Source organism: Gopherus evgoodei, chromosome 6 (assembly GCF_007399415.2).
Source record: "Gopherus evgoodei ecotype Sinaloan lineage chromosome 6, rGopEvg1_v1.p, whole genome shotgun sequence".
NCBI lineage: Eukaryota > Metazoa > Chordata > Testudines > Testudinidae > Gopherus > Gopherus evgoodei.
This window is the reverse complement of record NC_044327.1, coordinates 24670315-24697095: the sequence shown is the minus strand read 5'-3', so window position 1 is coordinate 24697095 and position 26781 is coordinate 24670315. Positions and strand designations below refer to the sequence as shown.

At 42.1% G+C, this 26781-nt stretch overlaps 1 protein-coding gene across 3 annotated transcripts in view; it reads right to left on the bottom strand.

Annotated features, from left to right (window-relative positions):
• KDM4C (lysine demethylase 4C) overlaps positions 1-26781 on the bottom strand; it is a 441772-nt gene that overhangs the window by 43893 nt on the left and 371098 nt on the right. For 2 of the 3 annotated variants that reach the window (XM_030567955.1, XM_030567954.1), the window contains exons 18-19: positions 17784-17939; positions 4283-4468 (exon numbers count right to left, since the gene is read on the bottom strand). In XM_030567955.1, coding sequence (XP_030423815.1) covers positions 4283-4468; positions 17784-17939 — 342 coding nt within the window. The remainder of the gene's footprint in view (positions 1-4282; positions 4469-17783; positions 17940-26781) is intronic. The other variant, XM_030567956.1, reaches the window with a different exon arrangement.

The window sequence follows — 26781 nt, the reverse complement described above, 5'->3', positions numbered from 1 at the left end:
ACATTTCAGTGTGATACTTCAGCCTGTTTTTCACTTGAGCCTTGTCTGAAGCCAGAGTTCCAGGCAGTGGGGCTGAAGTCTGAGCCCCACTGCCCAGAGCTGAAGCATGTAACTTAGCTTCACTGGGTTCCCTGTGGTGCAGGGCCCCGGGCAATTGCCATGCTTGCCACCCCTAATGCCAACCCTGCACTTGCAACCCCCCCTAAGCCCATCCTGTGACACCCTCCCGAGGGTCGGAACCCCCAGGCTGAGAAACGCTGATCTGGATGAGTTGAGTATCTGGATGAATCAAGTTGAGACCTCTGCCTACCCTCGGGAGTACACGTACCTCTGGCTGAGAACCACGGTCTTAAAGTAATCCAAAAAGGTTAGTTATCTTTATTTAAAACATATTAATCTCTGAGGGCCCAAAAAGGAATAGCTACTATTTTCCAGTTTGTCCCTCAAAAATATTGCTTGCTGATCCTTATAAGGGTCTTTATTCTAATCCAAATTCCTAAAAGAATCTTAACAGGAAAAATGAGTCAGTTGAGGCTTTTCTCCTTTTATATATGCACATAAATAATATAAAAGATTACTAAGTCAATTGTTCAGTCATCTAAACTTTCACAGCTGTGATGAGAACTGCCCATGCAACAGTATTTTCAAATTTACATATGCAAAATAATACATTGTTTCGATGAAAAAATATGAAACAACCAATTTTGCACATAAAATTTACTTTACTGCAAGCAAACCAGTATTTGTGTGTGCAGTATGGGTGACAGCATAGATGTGTGTTCCTTTAGGCATGCAATTACCCAGTCTACATGATGAAATAGCTGCTTGCACACCTAAAGGGAGCATCCAGACATTTTGGCAGGCACAGTATTAGCGCTCATATTTGAAAATTTGGACCAAAAAGCAAAAGATTTTGAAAATGCAGCACAACATTTAAAAGTCCAAATTCAATTTATTTTTACTACATTTTGAAACACTATATAGGTACTAGTATTACTTCCCCACCTACCTTCTCCATCTTTATTTAGCATAAAATACAAGCCAAATTTGCCAGTGGTTGATATTAAAACTGTAACCTAGGAAGAAATAACCATGACGATTCAGAAAGACTGTGACCCCAGGTCAGAAAGATTTAAGAGACTACTGTGATAAATAATCTGGACATAATTTGTTGGAGACTACACTACTAAATAATTCAGACTCAAAACAAAATTTCAGCATTGCAGTGGGTGGAGACTTGATAACACAGGTTAAGGGATATATTAAAATTATGCAGTAAAGTAAGAGCGAGCGAGCGAGCGTGCGTGCGTGTAGGAGGGAAGAGGCTTTTGGACAAGCAATCTCCCTGATTTACACAGCTTAAAATTACATCTTACAATTTATATATTACAATACTATGTTAGATAGTTGTCACACCCCCTCCTCCAATCTAAATAAAAAATGAACTCTTATTTTTCTTCCAACCTTGACCTAGGTAATAACAAATAACTCTCATAATGCATTTTGGGACAACTTTATTAAGATAACACCAGCTAATTATTGTTTCACTTTCTCCATGAGCAGGGATAGTGGCAGCTTGCCATATGTGTGGTTTATTGAATAGCTGAATATCTGTATAGATTTGCTCTGACATATTCTATTTTTTTAATCTCTAGTCTATTCTCTTTAAAATTGCAAAACTAGTTTAAAAAGTCAGTGCTCGTTGTTTAATTATTTTGCTTTCAAACAATACAATATAAGTTAAAGTGATGGACAAACAAGAAAGGTTCATTACAAACAGAGAAATGCTATTGTGCCAAATGGCAAAAGGCAGTGTAATCTCTGCATGAAAGGATAGCTAATAGAAAGGATAAAGGTCTAATAAGAAAATTAATGGTGAACAAACTTCTGAAAGTTTGGAGATTTGATTAATTATCCAAAAGGTAGGGCATTAAACCAAAGCATATATAAAATGTATGTCAACCTCCTCATGTCAAAATTACAGAAGGAAAAGCTCTCATAGTATCTCTGATATTTCCAAGATTTTGTCCAATAAAGTACGCACAAGAATAGCCTCTCTTTCCCTGGTGTTTTTTGGTTCTGCACACAAAAAATAAGCCAACCAACCCAAACTCCTCCTGTAAAGATATATTGTTGGCTCTGAGTTCTGGGAGAAGATGAATTGATTTTCATTTTTATCCAAGCCAGTCTGACCATGCATCCCATACACATCACAAGTGGTTCTGCAAGATGCTCTCTCTCAAGGTCATTTTTATTTTTCCTTTAATAACACCAAATACAGATCAAGAAAATCATTGGGGAAAAAATTAAGGATTTTTGTGGGAGTCCATTTTATCATAATAGTGTTGTATCAGACCAGCATTTGTTTTGGCTTCTAGAGCACAAAATAATTATCATTTAACAACTGTTTACAGCGCCCAGTTTAAATGTATGTCAATAAAGTATACTGATAAATTGCAGATGTAATATATTGTAATCTGTGCTGTGCATATTAGACAGACAGAAAATGTGAATGCTACATGTTCCACCTTACTTTACTAACAATGTACAGGCATTATTATTATTAGCCTTATTAATAAATATTTATATTATGGAAGCAGGGAAAAGACCCAAGTCAGGATGGGGGCTCATTGTGCTGGGTGTTATACAAACATAGAAAAAAGATTATCCCTGCCTTGACAGATTTACAATCCAGAGGGGAAAAAGGCAGAAGAGAATGATGTGCTTTGTTAGTGTGGCTGTTTACTCTGGATGCCTCAGTAACAGAAAGGCACAGACAAATCAGATGGAGTTAAGAAAAAAACAAAATATGAGTAAGGAGCAGCAAGGATTAGCTTAGAAAAAATAAGTATAAAAGCACCAAACAACTGAAGCTGCCAAAAAAAAAAAAAAAAAAAAAAAAAAAAAAAAAAAAAAAAAAGGAGACCTCAGCCAGGGCAAAAACTGGAGGGCCACTCAATTGCCATCTATCCCAAGCAGGGCCAGATTAATTCTCCTGTGGGCCGGGGTTGTGTGGTGTTAAAAAAGTTATTGCAATCTAAAGCAAACAAAATCTTGCTCTTCAACTTCCTGCACACCTTCCGCTTTGAGGTCAAGTATTCTCGGTTAACTTTTCAAAACACAAAATAAACAGGTTATATAGATCTATCATTGCTATCAATGACACATTTATGTTCATAGTAAGGAGGTAGGGCTGCAAAACATTTGACTTTGAATGCGGGGTCACCAACATGAAGTTTGAAAAACACTGGATAAAATAGCAAAGAATCCTGTGGCACCTTATAGACTAACAGACGTTTTGGAGCATGAGCTTTCGTGGGTGAATACCCACTTCTTCAGATGCATGCATGCATACATGCATGCATGCATCTGAAGAAGTGGGTATTCACCCACAAAAGCTCATGCTCCAAAACGTCTGTTAGTCTATAAGGTGCCACAGGATTCTTTGCTGCTTTTACAGATCCAGACTAACACGGCTACCCCTCTGATACTGGATAAAATGATCAAATAGGTATTTTCCATCCAAAGATTCTATTATGTATTTCTTCTGGCTGAACAACGTTAAGGAATAATTCAAATATAATTTACAAAATACAGAATGGTTAAGCATATCCCATTAGAAGTGACAGAAATAAAGTGGAACAAAATGCATTAAGATCTACAAGACATTTAATGACAATATTGTGAATGGAGTGTACGTCACAGCTAAAATTAAAGGCTCTCTCTCAGCGTTGAAGGGAACGTCTGGCACTGTAACAAAGAATATGGAGTTTTACTCATACTTTGTGTAACTATTGTCTGTCAGTAGTGAAATTTTGAAAGGACATTTGCAAGGTTTTATTGGGAATGCTGAATAAGTATGTTATATGTGCAATATTTTTATACTGGATACTGATAATATTTAATCTGGGTTTTTGTAATAAATGCAGGTATTTGTAATACCCTGAACATTAAAAAAAAGACACTGTATTGATTTATTGTGGTGCTGAATCCATACATACTGTAATGGTCCTAATGGAAAAGAGTGTCAGGTCCATCAACCACTGTTTGAGTATGAACATCTCTCCAAGCTCCAGACTTAAGGAGAAACTGTCAAAATATAATGACCTGCTGCATATGAAAAGAATATAGATGGAGCAATCTTTTAAACATAATCCACTTTCTTCATTTTCTCTAGACAGCTAAGTAAATTCCTGCCTTAATTACACTTTTAAAATGCAAAGACTATTCACAGCAAATTTTATTTTTTGTTGAAAGAAAAAGAAAGAAAGAAATTCCTTACCACATTTTGATTGATCTTGTGTCTGAAACATGTGATGTAGACAACATAAGGCCAATCATCAGGCTCCATCAGCACCCCTGCAGCATGGGCACAGGTAACATGGAAGGAAGCTGGACAACGCCCATAAGAACACTGTATGCAGGCACCAGAAAATTTCTTCATTCTCTGTCTGCAGAAGATACATTTCTGTACAAACAAAACAGAACAGAATGTCAACTAAACTCCCGTCACTTAGCTAATTTCCATGTTTTATTGACTAAATTTTACAGCTAAGCTGTACTGAAAAAGAACAAACTTTTCTGAATTACAAATAAACCTTGTAATATGCTGTAACTCTAAGTCGGCACTTTTGTCTTTCTTTATGGACACACAAAGAGTTAATGCTTTTGGTGCCGTAGTGGGGAATCTGATATATAGTTGATCGTTTTTAATCATTTTGATTCTAAATCCCATGCACTGACCTACAAATCAACCCTGTCTCCCAAAGTTAGCAAATTGCTAATATAATTCTTCAAAAATAATCATGATGTGTGACAACAATAAAACTAAAATACGTACACTCCGTTATGTTCCTGTGTATTCAAAACAGGCATTGGGGGATGGGAGAAATGAGAGAGACAGGCTCTGCCTGAATAAAACAATTTGTCCATGAAGTCTGGTATCCTACTGCCAGAAATAGCCAATAACCAATATGTCAGACGGAGAAATACTCCATTACTACGTATTGTCACTTGTGTAATACTATACATGGGGATATAGCTCTTTCCTGCTTAGCCTTATCATAGCTTATAAAACAAGAAATATGTTATAGATGATCATAACATTTTAAAATCCACCCACACTATTTTACCCAATGGCCTTGGCAGCAGTGAACTCCACAATCTGATTATATGGTGTTGAAGTACTACTGATTCCTTTCATTGCTCTAAATTATCAATAGTTTTTACAAAGCAACTCACTGAAGCGTCATCAGTGAACTTCACCAACTCAACATTGTATGATGGGATTGCCGTGAACTTATGTAACTATCACTGCAAAGGCTGCCAGAGTGGTGAATGTGTTAGTCCAAGTCATCCTCAAAAGTAAAGTTAGAATACAAAGCATGAGCAGACTAAGGAAGTGAACCCACAATGTTCAGTGCCTCACAGGAGTAAAACGCTAAAATTAATGCATTGGTCTTATAAGCCTTTCATCTAAAGATTTCAAAATGCTTTACAAACATTTAACTACCCCTTCAAGGCAAGTATTATTATTCACATTAAATGGAGAGGGAAAGAGAGACAGAAAGGTTAAATGACTTTCCCGTGCCCGCATAATAATGGGATCAGCACTCAGGACTTTCTTCCTCCCAGCCCCCCTTTTAATGTAATTTCCCAAACTTTAAAAAAACTTAAAAATGGAAAAACAAAAATTTCAACCTGTGTAATCGTACTGACTCCCCACAGGGTCAGCAGCAGGGAGTGGGATCCATGTTCAGCAGGGGACTATGATCTAATGGTTTCTGAGCCTTCTGCCCCCTGTGCCTCGAGCCTCTCTATGTCCCTTTCTGCTCTTATATTTCCCTTCCAAGTCACTGCCCTTATCACTTCATCCCCACTGTTAACCTCTCTGGCACCTGCCTCCCTCTAAAATCAACTCCTGCTCCTGCCCAGTCTTTAGCTTTTGCCCATGCCCCCTTGCTCCTATGCTACCCCTGTCCTTGCCCCTTGCTCCTATCTTCTCCCACCATCAGCTCCTGCCTTTCTATTCCATCACTCTGCTCCTGCCCCTCTGGGCACCAGCAAGGGGTGCAGTGAGAGCAAAGGAGAGACTGTCTCCCTGCTCTCAGTTCTGGTGCCCAGTATCTATGCAACCATCAGCTTTGAGGAGCAATTGCAGGGAAAGTCCTGTTCAGCCCCTGGCAGATATGAAATGGAGTATGCTCAGTTGTTCTGTGAATATGATGCATCCACAGTCTGGTTGGCATGTAGGAAACTACGAGAGGATGGCAAATGCTACAGAGAATTTAGCTGCCAAACTCTACTAAGCCTTTACTGAGAATGTGTGAAGTGGAATTTTTCAGAGGCCTATAACTTGGCCAAATGTGGGCAGATTTTCACGGGGATGGCAAAAGGCACATACCTGACACAGGGAGGTCACCCTGAAAAATATCAAATCCTTGCTAGTAAGCATGGAAGTGCTAGTGCTTTTCAACAGAGTGGTTGCATGAATATTTTAAACATAAGCAAACCAATGTATTTTCATTCATCTTCTCTGAAATGGCTGAAACTTAAAAAAAGCAGCAGCAGCTCAACTGAGAAATCTGGCTTTTTTGCCCAAATGGTTAAAATTTGGTGAAGTTCTAACTCATTAAACAAAGGGTCTTATAATTCGAAGTGTTGGGCAACTGTCAGTATAGGCAGCGCTACCTGCCTCAGCTAGAACAGCCACATCAAATTGTTCTATAGTCAGCATTTTAGGAAGCTTACAAGAACCAAGACACTAAGAAATTATAAGATGAACTATTGTATATGTTTGTACAACAACTTATAAAAAGGTCCTATGCAAAACAAAGGAAAAAAATTAACACAGGAAGTGTTATAGTGTTATAATTAATTGGCTCATGCATCAAAAAAAAAAAGATTGAATTAAAATTAGCTATTCTACATGAGTCACATGATTTGCCAGACTCTCTCTGCTTCAAGAAGTGGAAGAGCTGAGAAACATGAAATGAAAGACAAGGGAGAACTGTGACACAAGTTCAGGAGGATTTGGAAATGTGTTTCAGAAAACAGAGACCTTGGGACTGGGTAACAGCCAAATGATAAGGTCAGAAGAGATCTAAAAGAAGGGTGTAGAGGCTGAGATATCAGTAGATGGCCAAATCAATACAGATTGAAATAAGAACTTTACCCAAACTATTTTTTAGGTTTAAAAATTCACTGAGGTTCACCTCTTCCCCTCTTTTCAATCCCTTAATATACTAATGTGGACACACTGAAATACTGCACACACACATGGCTTTTTCTCACAGTATTATTTACTTAGCTCAAACTAGAGAATACTAGAAATCTGGCAAAAAAGCCTGTTCATACGAGAGTTCCAGGAACAATTTCAGAAGCTTTATTAAGAAAACTCTTCCCTCAATTATTCAAAAATGCTGGAAACTACAGTGCATATGCTATGCTTGATCATTGCGAGTAAGGGGAAGGCTTTAAGAAAATTCATTTGTAAAGTATTAAGGAGCAGATTCTGATCTCAGTTATACTGGCGTAAATCTTAGTAACTACTAATTTAAGTGAAGTTACTCTGGATTTACACTAGCGTAACTATGATAAGAATCTGGCCCTAAGTAAGTGGCTAGTGCAGATTTAGAATTATATGAACAAATTGAAAAAAATCATATTGTATTCCTAACAATAAGGTGTGTTCACTTTACTGCTGAATCAAGAGAAGGCATGTATTATACCAATTAACTCCAAGGACACACTTATCTCTGGTGGTACATTATTATTTTTCGTTCAGGTACGAAAACGAATCATGGATAAGATTAGGAAGACAAATGAGAGTTACTGAATATTCAGGGAGAGAAGATCTATTTTTTTCCTGAACCTACGGCACACAAAACCAATTATTAGTCTAAGGATGAGATCTCCCTCAGAAGGCATAATTGAAAGGTACTAAGGCTGATATATAACACAATAAGATACATTTCTTATGAGTTTGAAGATGCTCTGTCCTTTATTTTGTAGTAACGTTTGGATAATTCTGATATTGCTCAGCCTCAAGATGACAGACACACACTAAAGCATACATTATGAAAAAAGCACAAATACAAGTTGAGGTAGCGCAAGTGAAAAGGCATGGGCATGAGCAAATCCCTGATTTACACGTGTACCAGGCAGCATGTCCACAGCTCTGGACAGGAGAATATGCGCATGCACTTTTAAAAATGTAGACCCTACAAGCTATTTAATACTCCATATTTAGCTAACAAAAAAAGTAGAGAAAACGATAATTTTCTCCTATTAGTGATTTGGATCCTTGTTCAAGAAGCTAATAGTGAACTGGTACATATCAGATGTTAGTTATAAACTGAACAATGCTCTCTGTGACACCTGTTGGTAATTGCTTCCTCCCTCCAACTCTTCCTGATAATTTATTACTTATAAGCACTTATAAACTCTGGGCTTTAGTGGATGGTGGCTGCAGTGTGTTTTTTTCTTTCTATAAGTAACCTTTCCCACTGTATGTTCATTACACAGAGTGTTTATTTTGCTATTACTCTATATTTCAAAAGAATTATAAGAAAATAGAGTTTAAAAAAGACAGAAATTCTTTCAGAGAAAAAAACAAAGATGATAGGCAGAGAAAAAAAGAGAAAGGAAACCCAAACTGCAAGGAAAGAAGAGGTGGATCATGAGAATGCAAAGACTGAGATTGCTTACTTACTATTTGAGGGTGAGATTTTCTGTAAAATAGGTTCATTACACAAAATGGGCCTTATCTTGCATGCTGCAGAATACCCTTGGCATCTCACATGACAAGGCCCAAGATGCATACTCCCACGGCCTGGGCTTCCCCCATATGTGTGCGCAGAAACCTAATACTTGAGCGTGACATTAACCAACCTGAGTGTAACCAATGATGATATATATAATTTTGACAGATAATATTGATGTTTATTTTAAGCATTTTTATCTAACTAAATTTTCATAGTTGTAGGAAATCATGGGGGGGAGATGAGGGAGAGGTCAGACAATTACTTAATGACAGCAGGCACTGAGATTCAAAAAGTTAAAGCTTTATTATCATTAACACACAAATTGTTAGCATCATATGTCAAAATATACGAAGTAAATATCATTAAATCTAACTTTAATAAGTTTTCAAGCAGCATTTTCCTTATTTTGCTTATTTTGTCAATTTAGATCATCACTGATGGAAGAAAAATTTTTGTTGGATTGTGTGTGTACAATGTAATTGACATTCCCCCCTCCCCCCGCAGCTAATCCTTCAAAGCCTAGTAGAAGATTCTCTCAGACTCTGAGTCACAATCAGGGCCAGATTTCCAATTAGGCACAGTAAGCATGTGCCTAGGAGCATCTAAAAGTTAAAAACTTTTTTACTCAGATTTTTTTTTTTTAAGCAGAAAACATGAAGGTCAGCTGCAGGCAGGGGGGGCACTGAAGATGTGCTTCGGGGTGTGTAAGGTGTAAATCCGGCCCTGATCACAATTTAGTTTCTTGTTCCACCTAACACTGGCGGGGAAGTAGTCTATTCCAGCCCCACACCTGGCACAGATTACTGCCTCCTCTGTGCTGGCTCAGCTGCTTCAGGCTGGCACATAGTGTACAGGGTAGGTAGCCAGTGTAAGGGAGTAAGGGAATGCCTTACATCCCCATATTTTTCTGCATGGGCATACAGGGCAACCAACTATCTTGCCCTTGCTGTGCAGGGTTTTGAAAATTCTCCTTGAGATTGATGATTTTTACAGGTCTGATCTTTCCCACCTTTTGAAACTGGTGGGTTCAAGGGATAGTCTCAAGGTTTGCTAGAGTGATAAATTAGAGTTTACATCTGGTAGAAAGATGCACCTGAGAAAATAAGATAAAACATATTTCAGAGTACATAGTAGTATACTCCAAAGTTGTATGAAAATTAAGCAATTTAATCCAAATTTAGATCAACCTGAGCATATGAATATGGACATGATGAAAAATGACAAAAGGTAACAAAACGATGTATTTACACAGATATTTCAAATTCAGGTTCATCATCAACACAACGAATCTCTGCATTTCAGTTTGTCAAAAATAACAACATGTTTACTGAAATGCATTCATGCTTACTCAACATTCATTTGATAGCTATAGTAATTCACTAACCTGATGTTCCTGTAAGGGTAAACTAAGGCTGTTCTTATCTGGTAAAGCACATTCAGTTTCTTAGGTACCCCTGAAGAATATCATTACGATTTAATGTTTGCTAGATATTTTTACAAAGTAAAAGGTATGGGAGAAAGCGGCTGAGGATCAATCTGTGATTAAGATGCAATACCAAACAGAGAAGAAATAAAATTGTTTATATAACTATAGATTAAGAATATAGGACAGAATAATACACTGATATTTCACTGAGATTTTGTAGATGCTGCTCTTTGCCCTCCAAATAAAAAGTGTTCTGAGGTAAATGGATTTCATAATTACAGAACAGTTATTTAATAACAATAGACTAAAAATGCAGAGAGAGAATGGATTTAAAAGAATGGCTATGGGGGGGGGGGAAGGAGGGAGAAGATGCCAGTATTTTTCAGAACAAAGCTTGCTGATAGATTACATAATGAATTTTGTGCAACCTTATATAAACAATTTGATATTGCTTTCCCCAAAGAGATTAATATTTACAAACAAAATCCCAGTCTCTAGCAGGATCATGAATTAAACAGTAACATGCTCTCTGAGGGCAAGAACTTAAACAGACAAGTGGAGGTTAAGTTTTTTTGTTTTTTTTTTTAAATATGATTTGGATTATTAATTTTTTCCCAAACATTTATATGCCTTGGCAAGAAGCAGCAAATCGTGAAATGGAATTTACTACACAATATTATAAAATTCACAAAAATAATCCATGCTAAGGGAATCTTCCCAAAAATATACATCACATACTGATCAACTTTTGTAATTGGAAATAGGGGAGTGGGAAAAGAAAGAAAGAAAAAGGACAGACTTTGTAGGGTGTCCTCTGTCCAACAATCAGTCCAGGTTGTCTTATATTGGTGCCAATCACCAATTACCTAATCTTCCTCTCAGATCAATGGGAGTAACCTTATGTGTATTAAAAATATATATATTCTTGCAGTTTGGCACAATTTGTTGAATTCCAAAAACAAAGAACTGTTCCTTCCAGAAGTATCTGTTCAGTTGTCCCTGGCAGGGATGATTTAGAAAACAGGCAACACCATCCAAAACCGAAAAATTCCCCAACACTACTGGCAGAATTTTAACAAGGGGGCTTGCGTGATCTCCCCCAGGACCCAAAAAACAGGCTGAAATCAGTACTGTTGACTTTCATTTACATGATCTGCCCACTATACTCAGCAAGTACAACAGCATTTTATATTCCTTATACAGGGGTGGACACAACCTTTGGAAGTTTATCCTATGCACACACATCTACACAACTTTCTGTATAAATAGGTTATGTTGAAGCACCACCAAATACCAAAAGGAAAATATAAATTGATAAATCACCAAAACTCCTTTTCTAAAAGTAGAATCACATTTACGGTTTACTTGTTCCTGGTAGTCAGTCACTGAACACAGTTTTCTCCAAATGCAATCTATACCAGGTGCTGCTGTAAGAACGCAGTCACCATCAACTGCTTCTCTTGCTCACTTCCTACTTGGTTTGCTTACCAAAATATGAATATGTGGCTGTGAGCTATTACTTTAGAAAGAAAAGGTTATGATTTCAGCTTAACTTTAGTCTCCTGTACACCTTTTATATATTTTCAAATGTATTTTTACTACAGGACAAACTATATCTCTTTGCCAGATGTGGCTTTGAAATACTACATTTGCCTTTCCTGCTTCATTATTTCCTTGTCATTTTTCCCCTTTCATTTCAGCATCACATCATACAAATGAATTAAACACAACACTAAAAGGCGACATTTAAAAGTAGCATCATGCCTGCGTTGGGTGCAACTTGCAAGCATTGCGAAATGAAAGCCAAACATGATTGACATTGGTGCCAAAGGAGCACATTCATAGCAAGGCAAATAAGGGAAGCTGGAAAGAATCTGGTTTTTTAACATCCTTCAGGAAGTAAGTTTATTTATTAAAGTGCTTCTTCTTACTCAAAACAGAAGCTCCACGTGTGATAAATTCAAGCACCCAGGGGGGCAGGCTGTTTTTGCACTGATTGAGTAGGGGTTATGCCAAAGCAACCAGATTATGCATCTGTTCCGTGCATCTCTGATGTCATCACCAGGGTGGTGGCTGTGGAGTGCAGTGCTAAGTTAAAGTCGCCCTCTCTCCAGAAGGGCTCCTATGTAACCTGTTGGAAATTAAAATGTTGGAAATTAAAGGGGCACTTCCTAACACTTTTCAAGGGCAGTGAAAATACTACTTATGACTTTTGGGTTTGAATAATTCCTGTAAAGAAGAGATCCTGGGATCATCTAGGATTTGTAAAATTTGGCATGGAGTGAAATTGTTTTTCCAGGACATTTTTGGACTTCAACTGCATTTTTATATAAAGCACTGGTCAGACAAGAAATCTAGTTACTTATATTTGTTTCACAGGAAGTCAATGTTTCTGCAGATGATATACTTGCAGGAAAACACACACAAAATTTTACTCTGTAATAAGAGAAAGTTTATACTACATCTACTGAGATGCAGCACTGAAAGGACTACTTCTTAGCAATATCCTGCAAGCAATTTACTTCACTGGGAAAAAATGCAAAGAAATTCTTTATCACAAAATAGGTGCCTGCATCTCTTAACCAATATACTTTCCATCCTTCTGAGAACAGCTAGCCTGCAGGCTGATATCAATAAGCTAAAAAGAAACATTTTCTTTTTTTCCCTACAAAAACTCAAAAGAGATAATTTAAATTTAAAAAAAAAAAAAAAAACACCCACCACCACAGATGGAAACAGTCCTGAGATAGACATAGTAGCATTTAAGACTGGCATGTTCAAATATTTAGAAACAGGAATCTTGTCAAGCTCAAACGGAAACCTCTGATGATGATACGAGTGCTTGTATCAAAATTTCATCTACCTCGAGGCTTGCTCACTGGCATGACAGCAATGTGCTGCCTTGTGTCTTAAAACATTTGGAAATAGGAATGGACTTGAGTCCCTATGCTCTGGGCAAGAAGAGGTCATGGCCAATTATGTAGGTGAATGCACTCTGCCTCTGGGAAGGAAAATGTTACGCATGTGGAGTACATTGGCAAAGACTGGGGACACAGCTGCTTGATGGCGTACTCTCTGTTGAAGGGGGGCTATTGTGGCGAGAACATTATAATATATAAGAGGGACAGCCTTCGTTTAGTGAGGTTGTGCCACTAGCCAAGAATCACCTGGTTCAACTTACTGTAGAGGGGGCCAATGTAAGTCACACCTATGCTAATAACAATAGCCATATGAGTACAGATATCAAATCCAGGAAGGAAAGGGCTATTCCAGTACAAAAGGGAAAAGAGTTATATAAAAACAAAAAAGATTCTTTGGGAAAATATTTAAACAAGTTCTGTATTTCAGCCTGTTTGGAAACCTTGAGTGTTAAAAAGCTTATGGGACCATTTAACTTACTGAGAATTGTGCAGTGTTCGGCAAAAAGCCAAAATCTACTTTTAACTAGAATCAACTTTAATGTGATACCTCACCGGAGCATTGTGTTATTTAAGCAGATCAGGGTGATAAGGCAGAATAGTAATGTTATGGCATTCCCTAAGGGCACATTAAAATACTTTATTAAGTGTAAAAAGTTCAACAAATCCAAAATGACCAGCCTGTAGCATCTCAAAAACAGTAAAAGTGTTTTCCAAGCCTTTTCTCCCATCCCACATTCCTGCATTAACTCCACTAAATAAATACTCAGAAAAATCCAAGCCTGTTGCAGAACAAGGTGATGTGTATCTTACAGTTCTAAGCCATTATAAACATTTGCCAAATCACTTCCCTCCGTATATTTAAATACATTAACTTTTTTTTACCATAAAAGTAACAAGACACTAAAATGCAGACACACACACACACACAAGCTTAATGTTTAAAATAAAGTTCAATATTTCTGTCTCTCTCCATCTTTTGCTTTTCCCCAGTTATTATCTACCTGAAAAACCAAAAAAGGAAAAAGAACAATACAAGGGTTTTATTATGGTCAAGCAAACAAAGGACCCTTTGCCTTAGAAATCTCATAAAAGTATCATTTTTCTTGCATAAACCTGAAAGTATGTGGATATCAGCACAATTCCAAAAAGTTCCAAGTTTGCCATGGAAACAACATTCTTATTTCAAAATAATACAACTGCTCGCTGTGGACTATTGACATGAAAGCTCCCAATCCAAGCTCATTGACAGCTTGTGGAGTGGACAGATGAGGCATGGAAAATATTTTAAATTAGTTCATTAATCATGTTGAGACATAAGAAGAGACTACAAATTTCTCACATTAATAGAAAAGAAAGGAAGAGAGGGAGAGAGACAGGAATTTTTTATACAAAATTATTCCAGTTAAACTGAATCCTTCAGACTGTACTGCATGGCATGCGTTTTCATTCTATTATTATACATATCTTTCAATTTGAGAGATTTTATGAAGAAAAGGGCCAAAAGTAGGCAACATTCGGCAAATATTTTAATTGTCTTTTGTTTTGTTTAAATAGTACTTTGTTTTCTGAAAATAAACATTTTTGTTAAAACACAGGTTTTAAATTAATGGCTGATGGTTTATCAGGATAAAAACAATTCCTGGGTAAAATTAAGTTAGATACTATCTAAATATTGGACACCGTTTCCAGCTGGGGTTATCTCTTGAACTCGTAGGATGACGAACTCGATGGGCCAGATCCTCAGATAAGGTAAACTGACAATTCCACAAATGTTAGTGGAGCCCAAGATATTGGAGAGAGAGAAGTCCAATGGAGAGTAATGGACTGAGACCTGAATTATTTTCTTGGCTCTCCCATTGACTTCTGATAGCATGATTCCGCCACCCTTACTCACATTGAGTAGCAACTTCCTCTGCAGTTTAGCCCCATTAGAATGACTGGTGCTAACTGCAGAGTAAGGTGCTACGTAACATGAGTAAAGGTGGCACAATCAGGCCCATACTGATCTTGGAAAAGTCATATAGGGCTGTGTTTCGAAAGTGCTGAGTATCCACAATTCCAGTGGGAGCAGCACGTGCTAGACACTCCTGAAAATTAGTTCCTTAAAGTATGTGTGAATCAGTTTTGTCACATGTAAAACTGTGTTCATAACAGAATAGAATTTCATGTGACAAAAGGCACTTGTCTTGTCACAGGGGCTTTGTCCCAGCCGAATTTCCAATGCCTCCTGTAAACAACTGAAGTCTGAGAGAGTCTGAAAAAAAGGTCGCAAGAATATTTTATCATGGAAAATGTTAGGCAACCTAAATATAGAGGTTGCTACCAGATCCCGCTATAATGGCTATACTTTTTCATCGTCAACATTAAACAGCATCTCACAATATTCAGCCATTATCAGCAGCAAAAAGTCCTGTGGCACCTTATAGACTAACAGAGGTTTTGGAGCATGAGCTTTCGTGGGTGAATACCCACTTCGTCGGATATGTGTCCAATTTTGGGCACCACACTTTAAGAAAGACGTAGACAAACTGGAGAGAGTCCAGAGAAGAGCAACAACAAAGAACCTGGCCTATGAAGAAAGGTTAAACAAACTGGTGTGGCAAGGCACCTCTTTTCTCTTGCCAGCCTTAGCATTTCTCCCCTCTAATGATGGTGGGCCTGGGGTAATCAGTCCCACTCAGGCAGGGTTTGCCTTCCCTCTGCTTTGCTCCCTTGGTTGTGTCTTCAGGGTAGGCCTGAGGATAATCCTAAGAGGTGCTCCTTCCTACTCAAAAAAAGGGAAATCATCCCATAGACCCAAAGAAAGGGTTTCAGTCCTTCCCCTAGCCGGTCTTGTCTGCTTCCACTATGGGAAGGAACACAGCCTCTCCTCCTGGAGAAGCTACTTCCCTACAGGCAGGCAGGCAGGCAGAGAGGGAGTGTGAGTGTGAGAGTGAGTGTGTGTCCTTCCTTTCTCTCATTGGAGGACAGGTTTTAAAAGGTCTCAGGCAGCCCTTAATTGGATTCAGGTGTCTCTAAGCACCTGAGGTAACCGCTTCTCAGTTTGTAGGAAAAAGGGCCTTTAACATATCTGCCTTCCACTACCCTCTTGCAGCCGTCCAGCCTGACTGTATCACACTAGGTATGGTTAATCTGGGGGTGGGAAGGCTGATAACAGTCTTCAGATATGTTAACAGCTGTTTTAGAGAGGATAATGATTAATTGTTTTCCATGTTCACTGAAGGTAAAACAAGAAGCAGCAGCTTTAATCTACAGCAAGAGATTTAGGTTAGACATGAAGAAAATCTTTCTAACTCTAAGGGCCGATCTAAAGAAAATCGATCTAACTTTCGCAACATCAGTTATGTGAATAACATAACTGATGTCAATGTAGTTAGACCCACTTAGCGTGGTGGCTACACTGTGCTGTGTCGATGGGAGAGCATCTCCTCTTGACATTCCTTACACTCCTCTGGGAGGTAGAGTACACACCAGACCTGCATTGACGGAAGCACTGCTGATCTACCAGTAAGTGTAGATATGCCCTAAGGATAATTCTATAATGGAATAGACTTCCAAGTGAGGTTGTGGAATCCCTGTCACTAGAGGTTTCTAAGAATAAGGTTAGACAAACACCTGTTAGGGATATTCCTGCTTTTTTGCGGGGGTGAAGGGTTGGGGTGGGAAGAAGACTGGACTGGATTATTTCTCAAGATCTCTTCCAGCACTATATTTCTATGACTCTGTGAATATATTTCCTTTAAAGTTACAATAGTTTACAGAAAAATAAACAGGTAGCTTTATGTTATAATATGACTTTTTAAATGTTTAAAAATGGTTTTCTGCCTTTGCCTATGAGTACATTAGTTATGTTACAGACGTGACATACTAAAAGTTCAGGAAGAGACTGAGGACTGTCAGCAGGCATGCAATTTGGCTTTTGACACCAATTGTCAGTTTCTTTATGACCCATTTGGCCCTTTGGATGATGTTCTATCACCCCACACCATGTATGCAAGGCACGTGCTAATGAACCTCAAAAACATGCTCCATTGTGTCTTAATGCTACAATATATTATAAAATCAATTCATGGTATCCACACATCTCAGCCTAAAAGAGAAGATACACTATGGTAAAGTCCATAGCTAATACTTCCAAAAGGAGGCATGACAATAAATTGTTCATATTGCTCTGACAAGCAATCAATGAATTTTTGAAAACATTTCTTTTATAGAAAAGGAAGCTGTTTTCACTTGCCTGATAGGATCCAGCTAAGCAAGTTATTTAAGCGTATGACTCCCTTTAAACACATAATTATTGATTTCAGTGGGCCTACTCACCTGCTTAATTAAACTTCTAAAACATCCAATCACTGAATGGATTAACAGATACAAGAATATTTCCTTATTCATACAATCCATTTCTTAGACACATTCTAATGTCTTAGCACCAGAGAAATTATAACATGGATTTCAGGATCTCAGAATTCCTGTAACACAGTATAGTTGAACCAGTGATACGGAATAACATCTGAACTTCCTGGGGAACACTGTAATTTTGAGTCACATGCTTATTTCACATTTTAACAAAACACACACACACAAATGCAAACCAATCTTTACAATCCCAGGGCCTAATGAAGCCCTGAGATGTGTGTCTAAAGGGGACACGTAGGACAGTATCTCCTCTACCGCTGCAGATGGAGTTTTGGTCAATTCTGTGGCAGCACTGTGCCCCTCCACCCAGAGGGTGAACTGCAGACTCAGAATCCATGGAAGGGCGAGGTAGGAAGTGAATAAATTAGGGTGGAGCTGTGGAGAACCCACACATTGTCTTCCACTGTATACCTGGATTTCAAAGCAGAAAAAGGCTTCTATTACCCCTCTTTGTCAAGGGAATCCATTTTTAAGAGTGTCCTGAGGCCTAGCATGGGGCGGGGAAGGGAAAATTATTTTATTGCACTAAACCTCTTCAAGGAAAAAGACGGTTACTCACCTTTGTATCTGTTGTTCTTCGAGATGTGTTGCTCATATCCATTTCAGTTAGGTGTGCGCGCGCCGCGTGCACGTTCGTCGGAAGATTTTTACCCTAGCAACACTTGGTGGGTCGGCTGGGCGCCCCCTGGAGTGGCACCGGATATATACCTCTGCCGACCCAACCGCCCCTCACTTCCTTCTTGCCAGCTACTCCGACAGAGGGGAAGGAGGGTGGGTTTGGAATGGATATGAGCAACATATCTCCAAGAACAACAGTTACAAAGGTGAGTAACCATCTTTTCTTCTTCGAGTGCTTGCTCATATCCATTCCAGTTAGGTGATTCCCAAGCCTTACGTAGGCGGTGGGGTCGGAGTGAAATGTGGCAGAATGAAAACTGCTGAGCCAGAGGCTACAGCATCTCTTGACTGTTGAACCAGAGCATAATGCGAAGCAAAGGTATGGACCGAGGACCATGGAGCTGCGCGACAGATCTCGTGGGTAGGTACACGAGCCAGCAAGGCGGCAGATGAAGCCTGAGCCCTGGTAGAATGCACGGTGATGTAGCTTGGGGAAATATGAGCCAAATCATAACAAGCGCGGATGCACGCCATCACCCAAGATGTGATCCTCTGAGAGGAAACAGGTAGGCCTTTCCTTCCGTCTGCTACCATGACAGAGTTGGGGCATTTTACGAAATGGTTCTGTCCGCGCAATATAAATGCGAGCGCTTTACAGATGTCCAGGGAGTGCAATTGTTGCGCCCATTGCGTTGAGTGTGGGTAACATGAAAGGCCGAAACCACCTTAGGGAGGAAAGCCGGGTGTGGTCGTAACTGCACCTTGTCTTTGTGAAACATAGTGTACGGCGGAACCACAGTAAGAGCCCTGAGCTCGGAGACTCATCTGGCCGATGTAACGGCTACGAGGAAATCTGTCTTCCAAGACAGGTATAGCAGCGAGCAGGTCGCTAACGGCTCGAATGGGGGAGACATAGGTCTGGTTAAAACTAGGTTGAGGTCCCAGGTTGGGGCTGGGCGGCGTACTTGAGGGTGTAAGCGCTCCAAGCCCTTGAGGGACCTCGAACCCATAGAGTGAGAGAACACAGAATGACCACCTTAGCCTGGGTGGAAGGTAGAGATGGCTGCCAAGTGTACCCTCAGCGATGACACCGCTAGGTCCTGCTGTTGAAGGCCAGAGGTAGGCCAAATAGAGGGGATCGAGACCTCAGTAGGAGTAAGATCGAGCGTTTCGCACCTGTAGGAGAAACGTTTTCACTCAGCCAGGTATGTTGACCAGGTGGAAGGCTTCCTGCCACGCCGGTTTAGTCACGCAGCAGCCACACCGTGAGGTGAAGAAACTGCAGGTCCGGGTGACGAAGCCTGCCGTGGCCCTGAGTTATGAGGTCTGGGTGGAGTGGAAGGGTAATTGGGTTGGTTATTGACAGGTCGAGCAACGTGGTGTATCAGTGCTGCCTGGACCATGCTGGAGTGATCATGATGATGCGCGCTCTGTCCCTGCGGACTTTGAGCAGGACCTAATGAAACAGTGGAAACAGTGGGAAGGCATAAAGGAGTTGGCCCTTCCACAGCATCAGGAATGCGCCCGAGATCAATCCCGAGGAGAGACCTTGGAAGGAGCAGAACATCTGGCATTTCCTGCTCTTGCGGTAAGTGAACAGGTCTATGCGGGGAAAAGTCTCCACTTCTGGAAAACAGAATGCATCACATCGGGGCAGAGTGACCACTCGTGAGACAGGAAAGACCTGCCAAGTCGAAGCGCCAAGGCGTTCCGGACGCCTGGGAGAAAGGATGCTACCAGGTTCATCGAGTGGGCCATGCAAAAGTCCCAGAGATGGATGGTCTCCTGACAAAAGGGGGGGGACCATGTCCCTCCCTGGTTGTTTATGTAGCACATGGCCGTTGTGTTGGTTGTAAACACTGAGACACCATGGCCTCGCTGCTGCTGCTGGAACCCCTGGCACGCCAGGCGGACTGCTCTCACTTTTGGGCATTGATGTGGAATGCCAGCTCCCGAGAAGACCAAAGGCCTTAAGATCGAAGGTGACCGAGGTGAGCACCCGAGCTGAGAGATGACGCGCCCTTTGTCAGGGGCAGTGAGGGCTGGGGCGGATGGAATGGCATCCCTGCCCACACCAGGGAGGGAGTTAGCCACCATTCTAGGGAGCCTAGGGTGCTCGAGGGAACGGTGAGTATCATGACCATTGGGTCCCTGTCCGGGCGGTACGCCGAGGTGAGCCAGACTTGGAGAGGACGAAGGCGGAGCTTGGCCTGTTTGGTTACAAACTTGCAGGCAGCCATGGACCCAGGAGACCGAGACAAGTGCGAGCCGAGGTCGTTGGGAAAGTCTGCAGACCTCGGATGATTGTTGCCATCGCCTGAAACCGCGGCTGTGGTAAGCAGGCTCCGGCTAGGTCGGAGACCAGGATAGCCCCTAGGAAGTCCAACCTCTGCGTGGGAACCAGAGTGGATTGCTCTATAGTAATCATCAAGCCTAGATGTGTGAATAGGTCTGTGACGATGCCCACGTGCTGAATGATTTGTGTCTCGGAGTCTCCTCGGATAAGCCAATCGTCCAGATGTGGAAAAACGCATATCCAACATCGGCGAAGGCAGGCGGCGACTACGGCCATACACTTGGACAATACCTGTGGGGCTGCAGAAAGGCCAAACAGCAGGACCGTAAGCCAGAAGTACTGACGGTTGGCTAGAAAGCGGAGGTATCTCCTGTGCGGAGGGAAGATGGCGATGTGAAAGTACGCTTCCTTCATATCGAGGGCGGCATACCAGTCTCCAGGATCCAAGGATGGGATAATGGTTCCCAAGGATACCATGCGGAACTTCAACCTTATCATAAACTGGTTGAGTCCTCGCAGGTCTAGGAAGGTCTGAGACCTCTGTTTGAGTGGGGGACTAGGGCATAACGAGAGTAAAACCGCTTGCCCCTTTCATCCATCGGCGTCTGCACCTCTTGTAAGAGGAATTGCTCGTGAGAGGGGTCCCTGAAGGGGGACAGGGTTGGAAGAAATTGGAGGTGGTACCCATGCTCCACCGTGCGCAGGACCCAGCGATCTGAAGTTAACTGGGGCCACGCCAGGAGAAAGTAGGAGTGGGATCCCGGCCTGTGACTGGTACACCGCCCTTGGGTGCACCTTGGAAGGTTCGTCTTTGGTCCCGGTGGTGATTGCGAGGGACCTTGACCTTGGCCCTCTAGGGGTCCTGACGTTTGTCTGCGACCATCTCGGCCGCACCGTCTGCCAAAGTCCTGTCTCTTGCTAGGCACAGAGTACAGTGGTGTGGCCGGGGATGGAAAAGCCTGCGTTTGGTCGCTGGCGTATGCACGCTGAGAGAGCGCATTAGGACCCTGTTGTCCTTCAGGCTTTGCAGCCTGGGGCTGTCTTTGCCATGAAGAGGCCTTTACCATCAAATGGTAAGTCCTGAATGGCATACTGCAGCTCCGGCCGGAGGTTTGAAACCTGAAGCCATGAGATGTGCCTCATGGCAACACCCGAGGCCAGAGTCCTGGCTGCTGAGTCTGCTGCGTCCAACGAGGCCTGGAGGGACGCTCTGGGCACCTTTTTCCCTTCCTCCAAGAGGGCAGCAAACTCTTGGCGGGAGTTTTGAGGGAGAAACTCCATAAACTAAACTACCGCCACCCAGGTGTTATAATTGTAGCGGCTATGCAAGGCTTGTTGCTTTGCCACCCAGAGCTGTAAGGCCTCTGCAGAGTACACCTGGCGGTCGAGTAGGTTCATTCGCCTAGCCTCCTTTGATTTCGGGACTGGCACCTGCTGGCCATGCCGTTCCCTCTCCTTAACAGACTGAACGACTAGTGAGCAGAGAGGAGGACGGACAGACAAGTAGTCGTACCCCTCAGAGGGAACCATACCGGGTCCTTTACCTCCGGGACCTCCTCCACCTGGAGGTCCATATGGCATGGTACCCTCCTTAGGAGGTCCTGATGGGCTCTCAGGTTGTTGGTGGGCACATCAGAATCGCGGTCCTGAGCAAAAGATCTGCCCGCGTGAGATGACATAGATGCGTGTCTGGATGGCCATGGAGGTGCTAAAAAAGCATGGGCAGAGTCTCTGACTCTATCGGACCTTGCCCAACTCGGCACTGGGGACTGGTACCGGGAGGCGTACCGGTACCTGGAACGAGATCCAGACCTGCAACCAGAGCGGTGCCAGGAGGTCGACCGAGATCTCGAGGCTCGAGCTCGGGAGAGGCTACGGGAGTCATGGTACCTGTAGCAGTGCCGGGTGTTGGAACGGTGCCAATAGTAGCAGGTCGGTGAACGGGATACCGACCGGTGCGGCGAGTGTGACCGGTACCGAAGAGGAGAACAGCACCGGGACTGCAAGTGGTGTCGGGTGTGCGGATGGGACCTGGAGCGTCTGCGGGACCGTGATCATGAACGGTGCCGCTCTGCTGTGCCGACAGAGGATGGTCATATCAAGGGAGTCTTGCCAAGAGACTGTATTACCCACACCAGCGGTGCCGGGGTCAGGCAGCATCGACTCTGTCATGGCAATGAGATCCCTCGCCACTGGGAATGTCTCCAGCGTGGAGGGAACAATAGGCTCAACCATAGTGCATACTGGGGAGCTGTCAGACACCGGATTCGACTGCCCTCGTGGGACCGGGATCGATGGTACCGACGTCTTCAGAGCCTCGGCAGGTGTCGGTGCCAGGCGATCCGACTTAGACGAGCTCTCTGGCTGCAGTGCAGTTGGCACGGAAGCAGCAGGAGCAGTAAGCTCAACTACGGTGCGTGCCGGGGAGCCGTCAGGCACTGGATTCGACGGCCCCGTGGGACTGGAATTGACGATGCTGACGTCATCGGTGCCTCTGCAGGCGTCGGTGCTGGGAGATCCGACTTAGACGAGCTCTCTGGCTGCGACGCAGGTGGCACGAAAGCAGCAGGAGCAGGGAGCTCAACCACGGTGCGTGCCGGGGACCCGTCAGGCACCAGCAGGAGTCGTAGGCTTTCTCGACCTCGGAGAGAGAGAGCGGTGCCGAGTCGACTTCGGTGCCGGCGACGGCCGGTGCTGAAAGGCCTTGGCAGTACCGGCGGGGTCCGGTGCCGAGCAGGCGCTTCTGCCCGCTGCTTGACCATCGCTCGGTGCCAAAGGCGGAGGGTTAAGTGAAAGTCCCGCTCCATTTTGTTCTCGGCTTAAAAGCCTTGCAAATGGGGCACTTAGCTGTCAAGTGTGATTCCCCGAGGCACTTCAAACAGGAGTCATGCGGATCTCCCGTCGGCATCGGCTTCTGGCAGGCTGAGCCCGTTTTAAAACCCGGTGAGCCGGGCATGGGCTCCGGCACCGGGTGCGGGGAAGGGGCTACTTCCCAAACCCCGCTAACTATTACTAAACTAACTATGTTAGTAAAGAAACAATATATATATAAGGATTATAACTACATAACTATATATACGAGTAGCTAGGGAAGTGGAGGTCAGCAAAGCCGCGCTCCGCTGTTCCAACGACCGACATAGGCGGTAAGAAGGAACTAAAGGGTGGCTGGGTCGGCAGGGGTATATATCCGGTGCCATAGCGGCGCCACTCCAGGGGGCGCCCAGCCGACCCACCGAGTGTTGCTAGGGTAAAAATCTTCCGACAAACGTGAACGTGGCGCGCGCAGACCTAACTGGAATGGATATGAGCAAGCACTTGAAGAAGAATTCCAGCCTTTCTCTGCTCACCTAGATGTGATGGGTTCCCTCCGGGGTTCCACTTGGAACTGGGGTACAACAGAGCCCTCTGACCCCCCAGCCTGGGCTCCTACTCACACTGTGCTGCTGTGACAAACTGCAGATCTACTCCCAGTCCTACACTTCCTCCAGCATTCAGTAGGGACACACCAATCTGTAGTTACATGCAGGCTCTCTGACCAGCCCCTGCATGAACCAACAATAGAGCGGCTACAGCCAGCTTCTCAGCCTAGGACCTCCACCCCCAAAACTTATACCATCTTGCATTGCACAGGGAGTTCAACCCTCCCTCAATGTGGAGAGGACATGCAACAGCCCCATAAACTAAGATTCCCAAGCACTTCATGCAAACTTACTAGTTGAGATTAAACCATGAAATAAATGTATTAATAGCAAAAAGATAGATTTTAAGTGATCATAAGTGATAACAAACAGGTCAAAGTAGATTATCATAAGAAATAAAACAAAACACAAACTAAGCCTACAATATTAGATAGGATTTAAATCAGTAATCTCTCGCCCTGACTGATGATACAAACAATCCACCAAGTTTCCATCCACAGGCTAGAAATCCCTGTATCCTGGGACTAATACTTCCCCACCCCCAGTTCAGTCCTGTTCCTCTGGTACTTTCGGGTGTGTTGTTGTGGGAAGAGTGAGATGCCGTCATGATGTCATTTCCACTTTTTATATCTTCTTCCAACTTGCTAGAAAGCTCTTTTGCTGTGACCTGGGTCAAATAGGTCCCCTTGTGTAGTGCTATCACTGAGAGGTTTCTATTGTACACAGTTCCTGGGGTAATCCTTGTGCTTGCATGCATTTCCTCAATAAGCCATTAACATTTTTTGGCCTTTTTATTGCTGTACCTGAAAGGCTGCTTGGGGGTGTTCTCAACTTCATGACATGTTTCAGTAGCCAAACTTCACAACTTCATATACAATGATAGCACATATAATCCAAGGAGATATTAATGTCTAGCAGGTCAAAACTTTTAGAATGATACTTCACAAGGCCTACTTTGTACAAAACATATCCTAATTATATGACAATGGTGAATAAGGGGGTGCCAGGGTGTCACACTGGGATCTGTGTGGATCCAGGTGGCTTGTAGATTCACTTGATCCACAGGAAGGCTGGGACAACCTCAACACCAGGATAGAATAGAGAAAAATCTCAGGAAGATAGCTGTGTATTTAAAATTACCTTTTTGAAACAAACATGCTGAAGAAATAGGGATGATATATTGGTAAAAAAAAATATTTAAATACTTATTAAAATCAACTTTTTACCAAATCTATTCCTAATAACAAGGCAAAACTGCTGGAGTATCTAATATTTGGGAAATAGACTTCTAATATTTAGGGTACGAAGGATATTTTGTTACCTTCAATGCCTTTCACATAAGGAGCCACTCTTTTTTTTTTTTTTTTTTTTTTTAAATAATCGGGTTTTAAGGTCTTGGAAAGTTTGTTCATAAAAATAGAGAATGGAATAATACTGCTGACAATTTCTTACAAAATTCTTTTACAAGAAATTACTAACATAAAAAGTTAAAAGGGGGGGGGGCTTCCAATGTTTTGTGCCACGTGCTTGTGCTTGAACTTTTTGTACTTGTTTTAGTCTGTTCAGCTTTGTTCAATTGTTCTTTAAAGTAGTAGTAATGGCAGCAGTAGTAGTATTTTCACTTTGCTGGCTGTGTTTTCTCCTGTTGCAACTTCTCAATAAAACTGCCAACCTTAATATATTTCCAATAGGGCCTTATGCCGTGGAGCTATATCATCTAAAGCACTGAGTGATCAGGAACTGAGAATGACAAGTGAGTGGTGATGAGCTGAGCTGTCAGATGTCAGCTGCCAAATGTCTGTTTTGGAGGTAGTTATTTTACTGAAAACATTTTGAGTGACCCCAGAAGGTGCATTCTTGGATCACTTTAACATATTGAATGCAAAGTACTGAGAATCTAGAGCTGGAAGTGGCATGAAAACCCCCACTACTCCTGTTGTCACCACCAATTCCAGTGCCAAGAATCACTATTGACTGAACTGCTCTAATAGATACTGTGAAACCTGTCTTTGTCAATTTGATTAGCTGTGTTTACTTATTCTGAAAGTGAATAGAATAAATGGGTGCTTCTGCAGAACAGACTTGCTATGTCTGGCCCACAAGACTGCTTGATGGCACTGTGGTGATAATCTCATACTGCAGTGATACTGTAGTAGGAAGCAGTGTGATGTTTGCTTGTGACTTTATCCTTCAGTTTAACCACACATCTTAACAGAGTGGGTAGTTGATTTGTTCTGTTTTGAGCTTTCCATCTTCTGAAATACTAATTTTTTCTCTGTCTTTCCCGTGTTCATCATTTACCTAGAGGAGTTATCCTAAAAGCATTTATGTTTTATCCCGGAATATTAATAGCACCTTTTAAGACAGTGACTATCCTTTCCAGATTTTCACTACAAATAAACTTCAGTTTGCACACACTGCAGAAGTTCCTAAATAATTTGGTCAGACGTGTTGCTGAAAACAGTGATAAGGATTTTACTGTGAATCCAAGTCTAGCTTGTTAAGTTTTAGCTACTAGAAAGCATTTTATTTTTATTTCTCTTTTAATCAATTCTGACTTTAATACCTGATACTTGAATTCACTTAAAATCCTATCTTCTTTTGTTATAAACTTGTTTTATTTCTTTATCTAAACCAATGCTGTGTTTAACCTGAACTGTTTGTTAGTAACAAGCTGTTAAATATTGATGCTCTGAAGGGGCAATGGACATTTAATATCTGAACAGTCCAGGAGAGGGCACAACACATGTTTTGGGGGAAAATTTGGGATTGGAAGGGCGTTGGGGTGGGTCACACTGCAAGTACTAACCAAGGCTGGTTAGAGTTTGAGTGGTGTGTTGCTGACAGGCTGCTGGGGTCAGAGCTGCTGGACCAGGGCTGTGGCTATACACAGACACTCAGAGTGCGTGTCTGGTAGTCT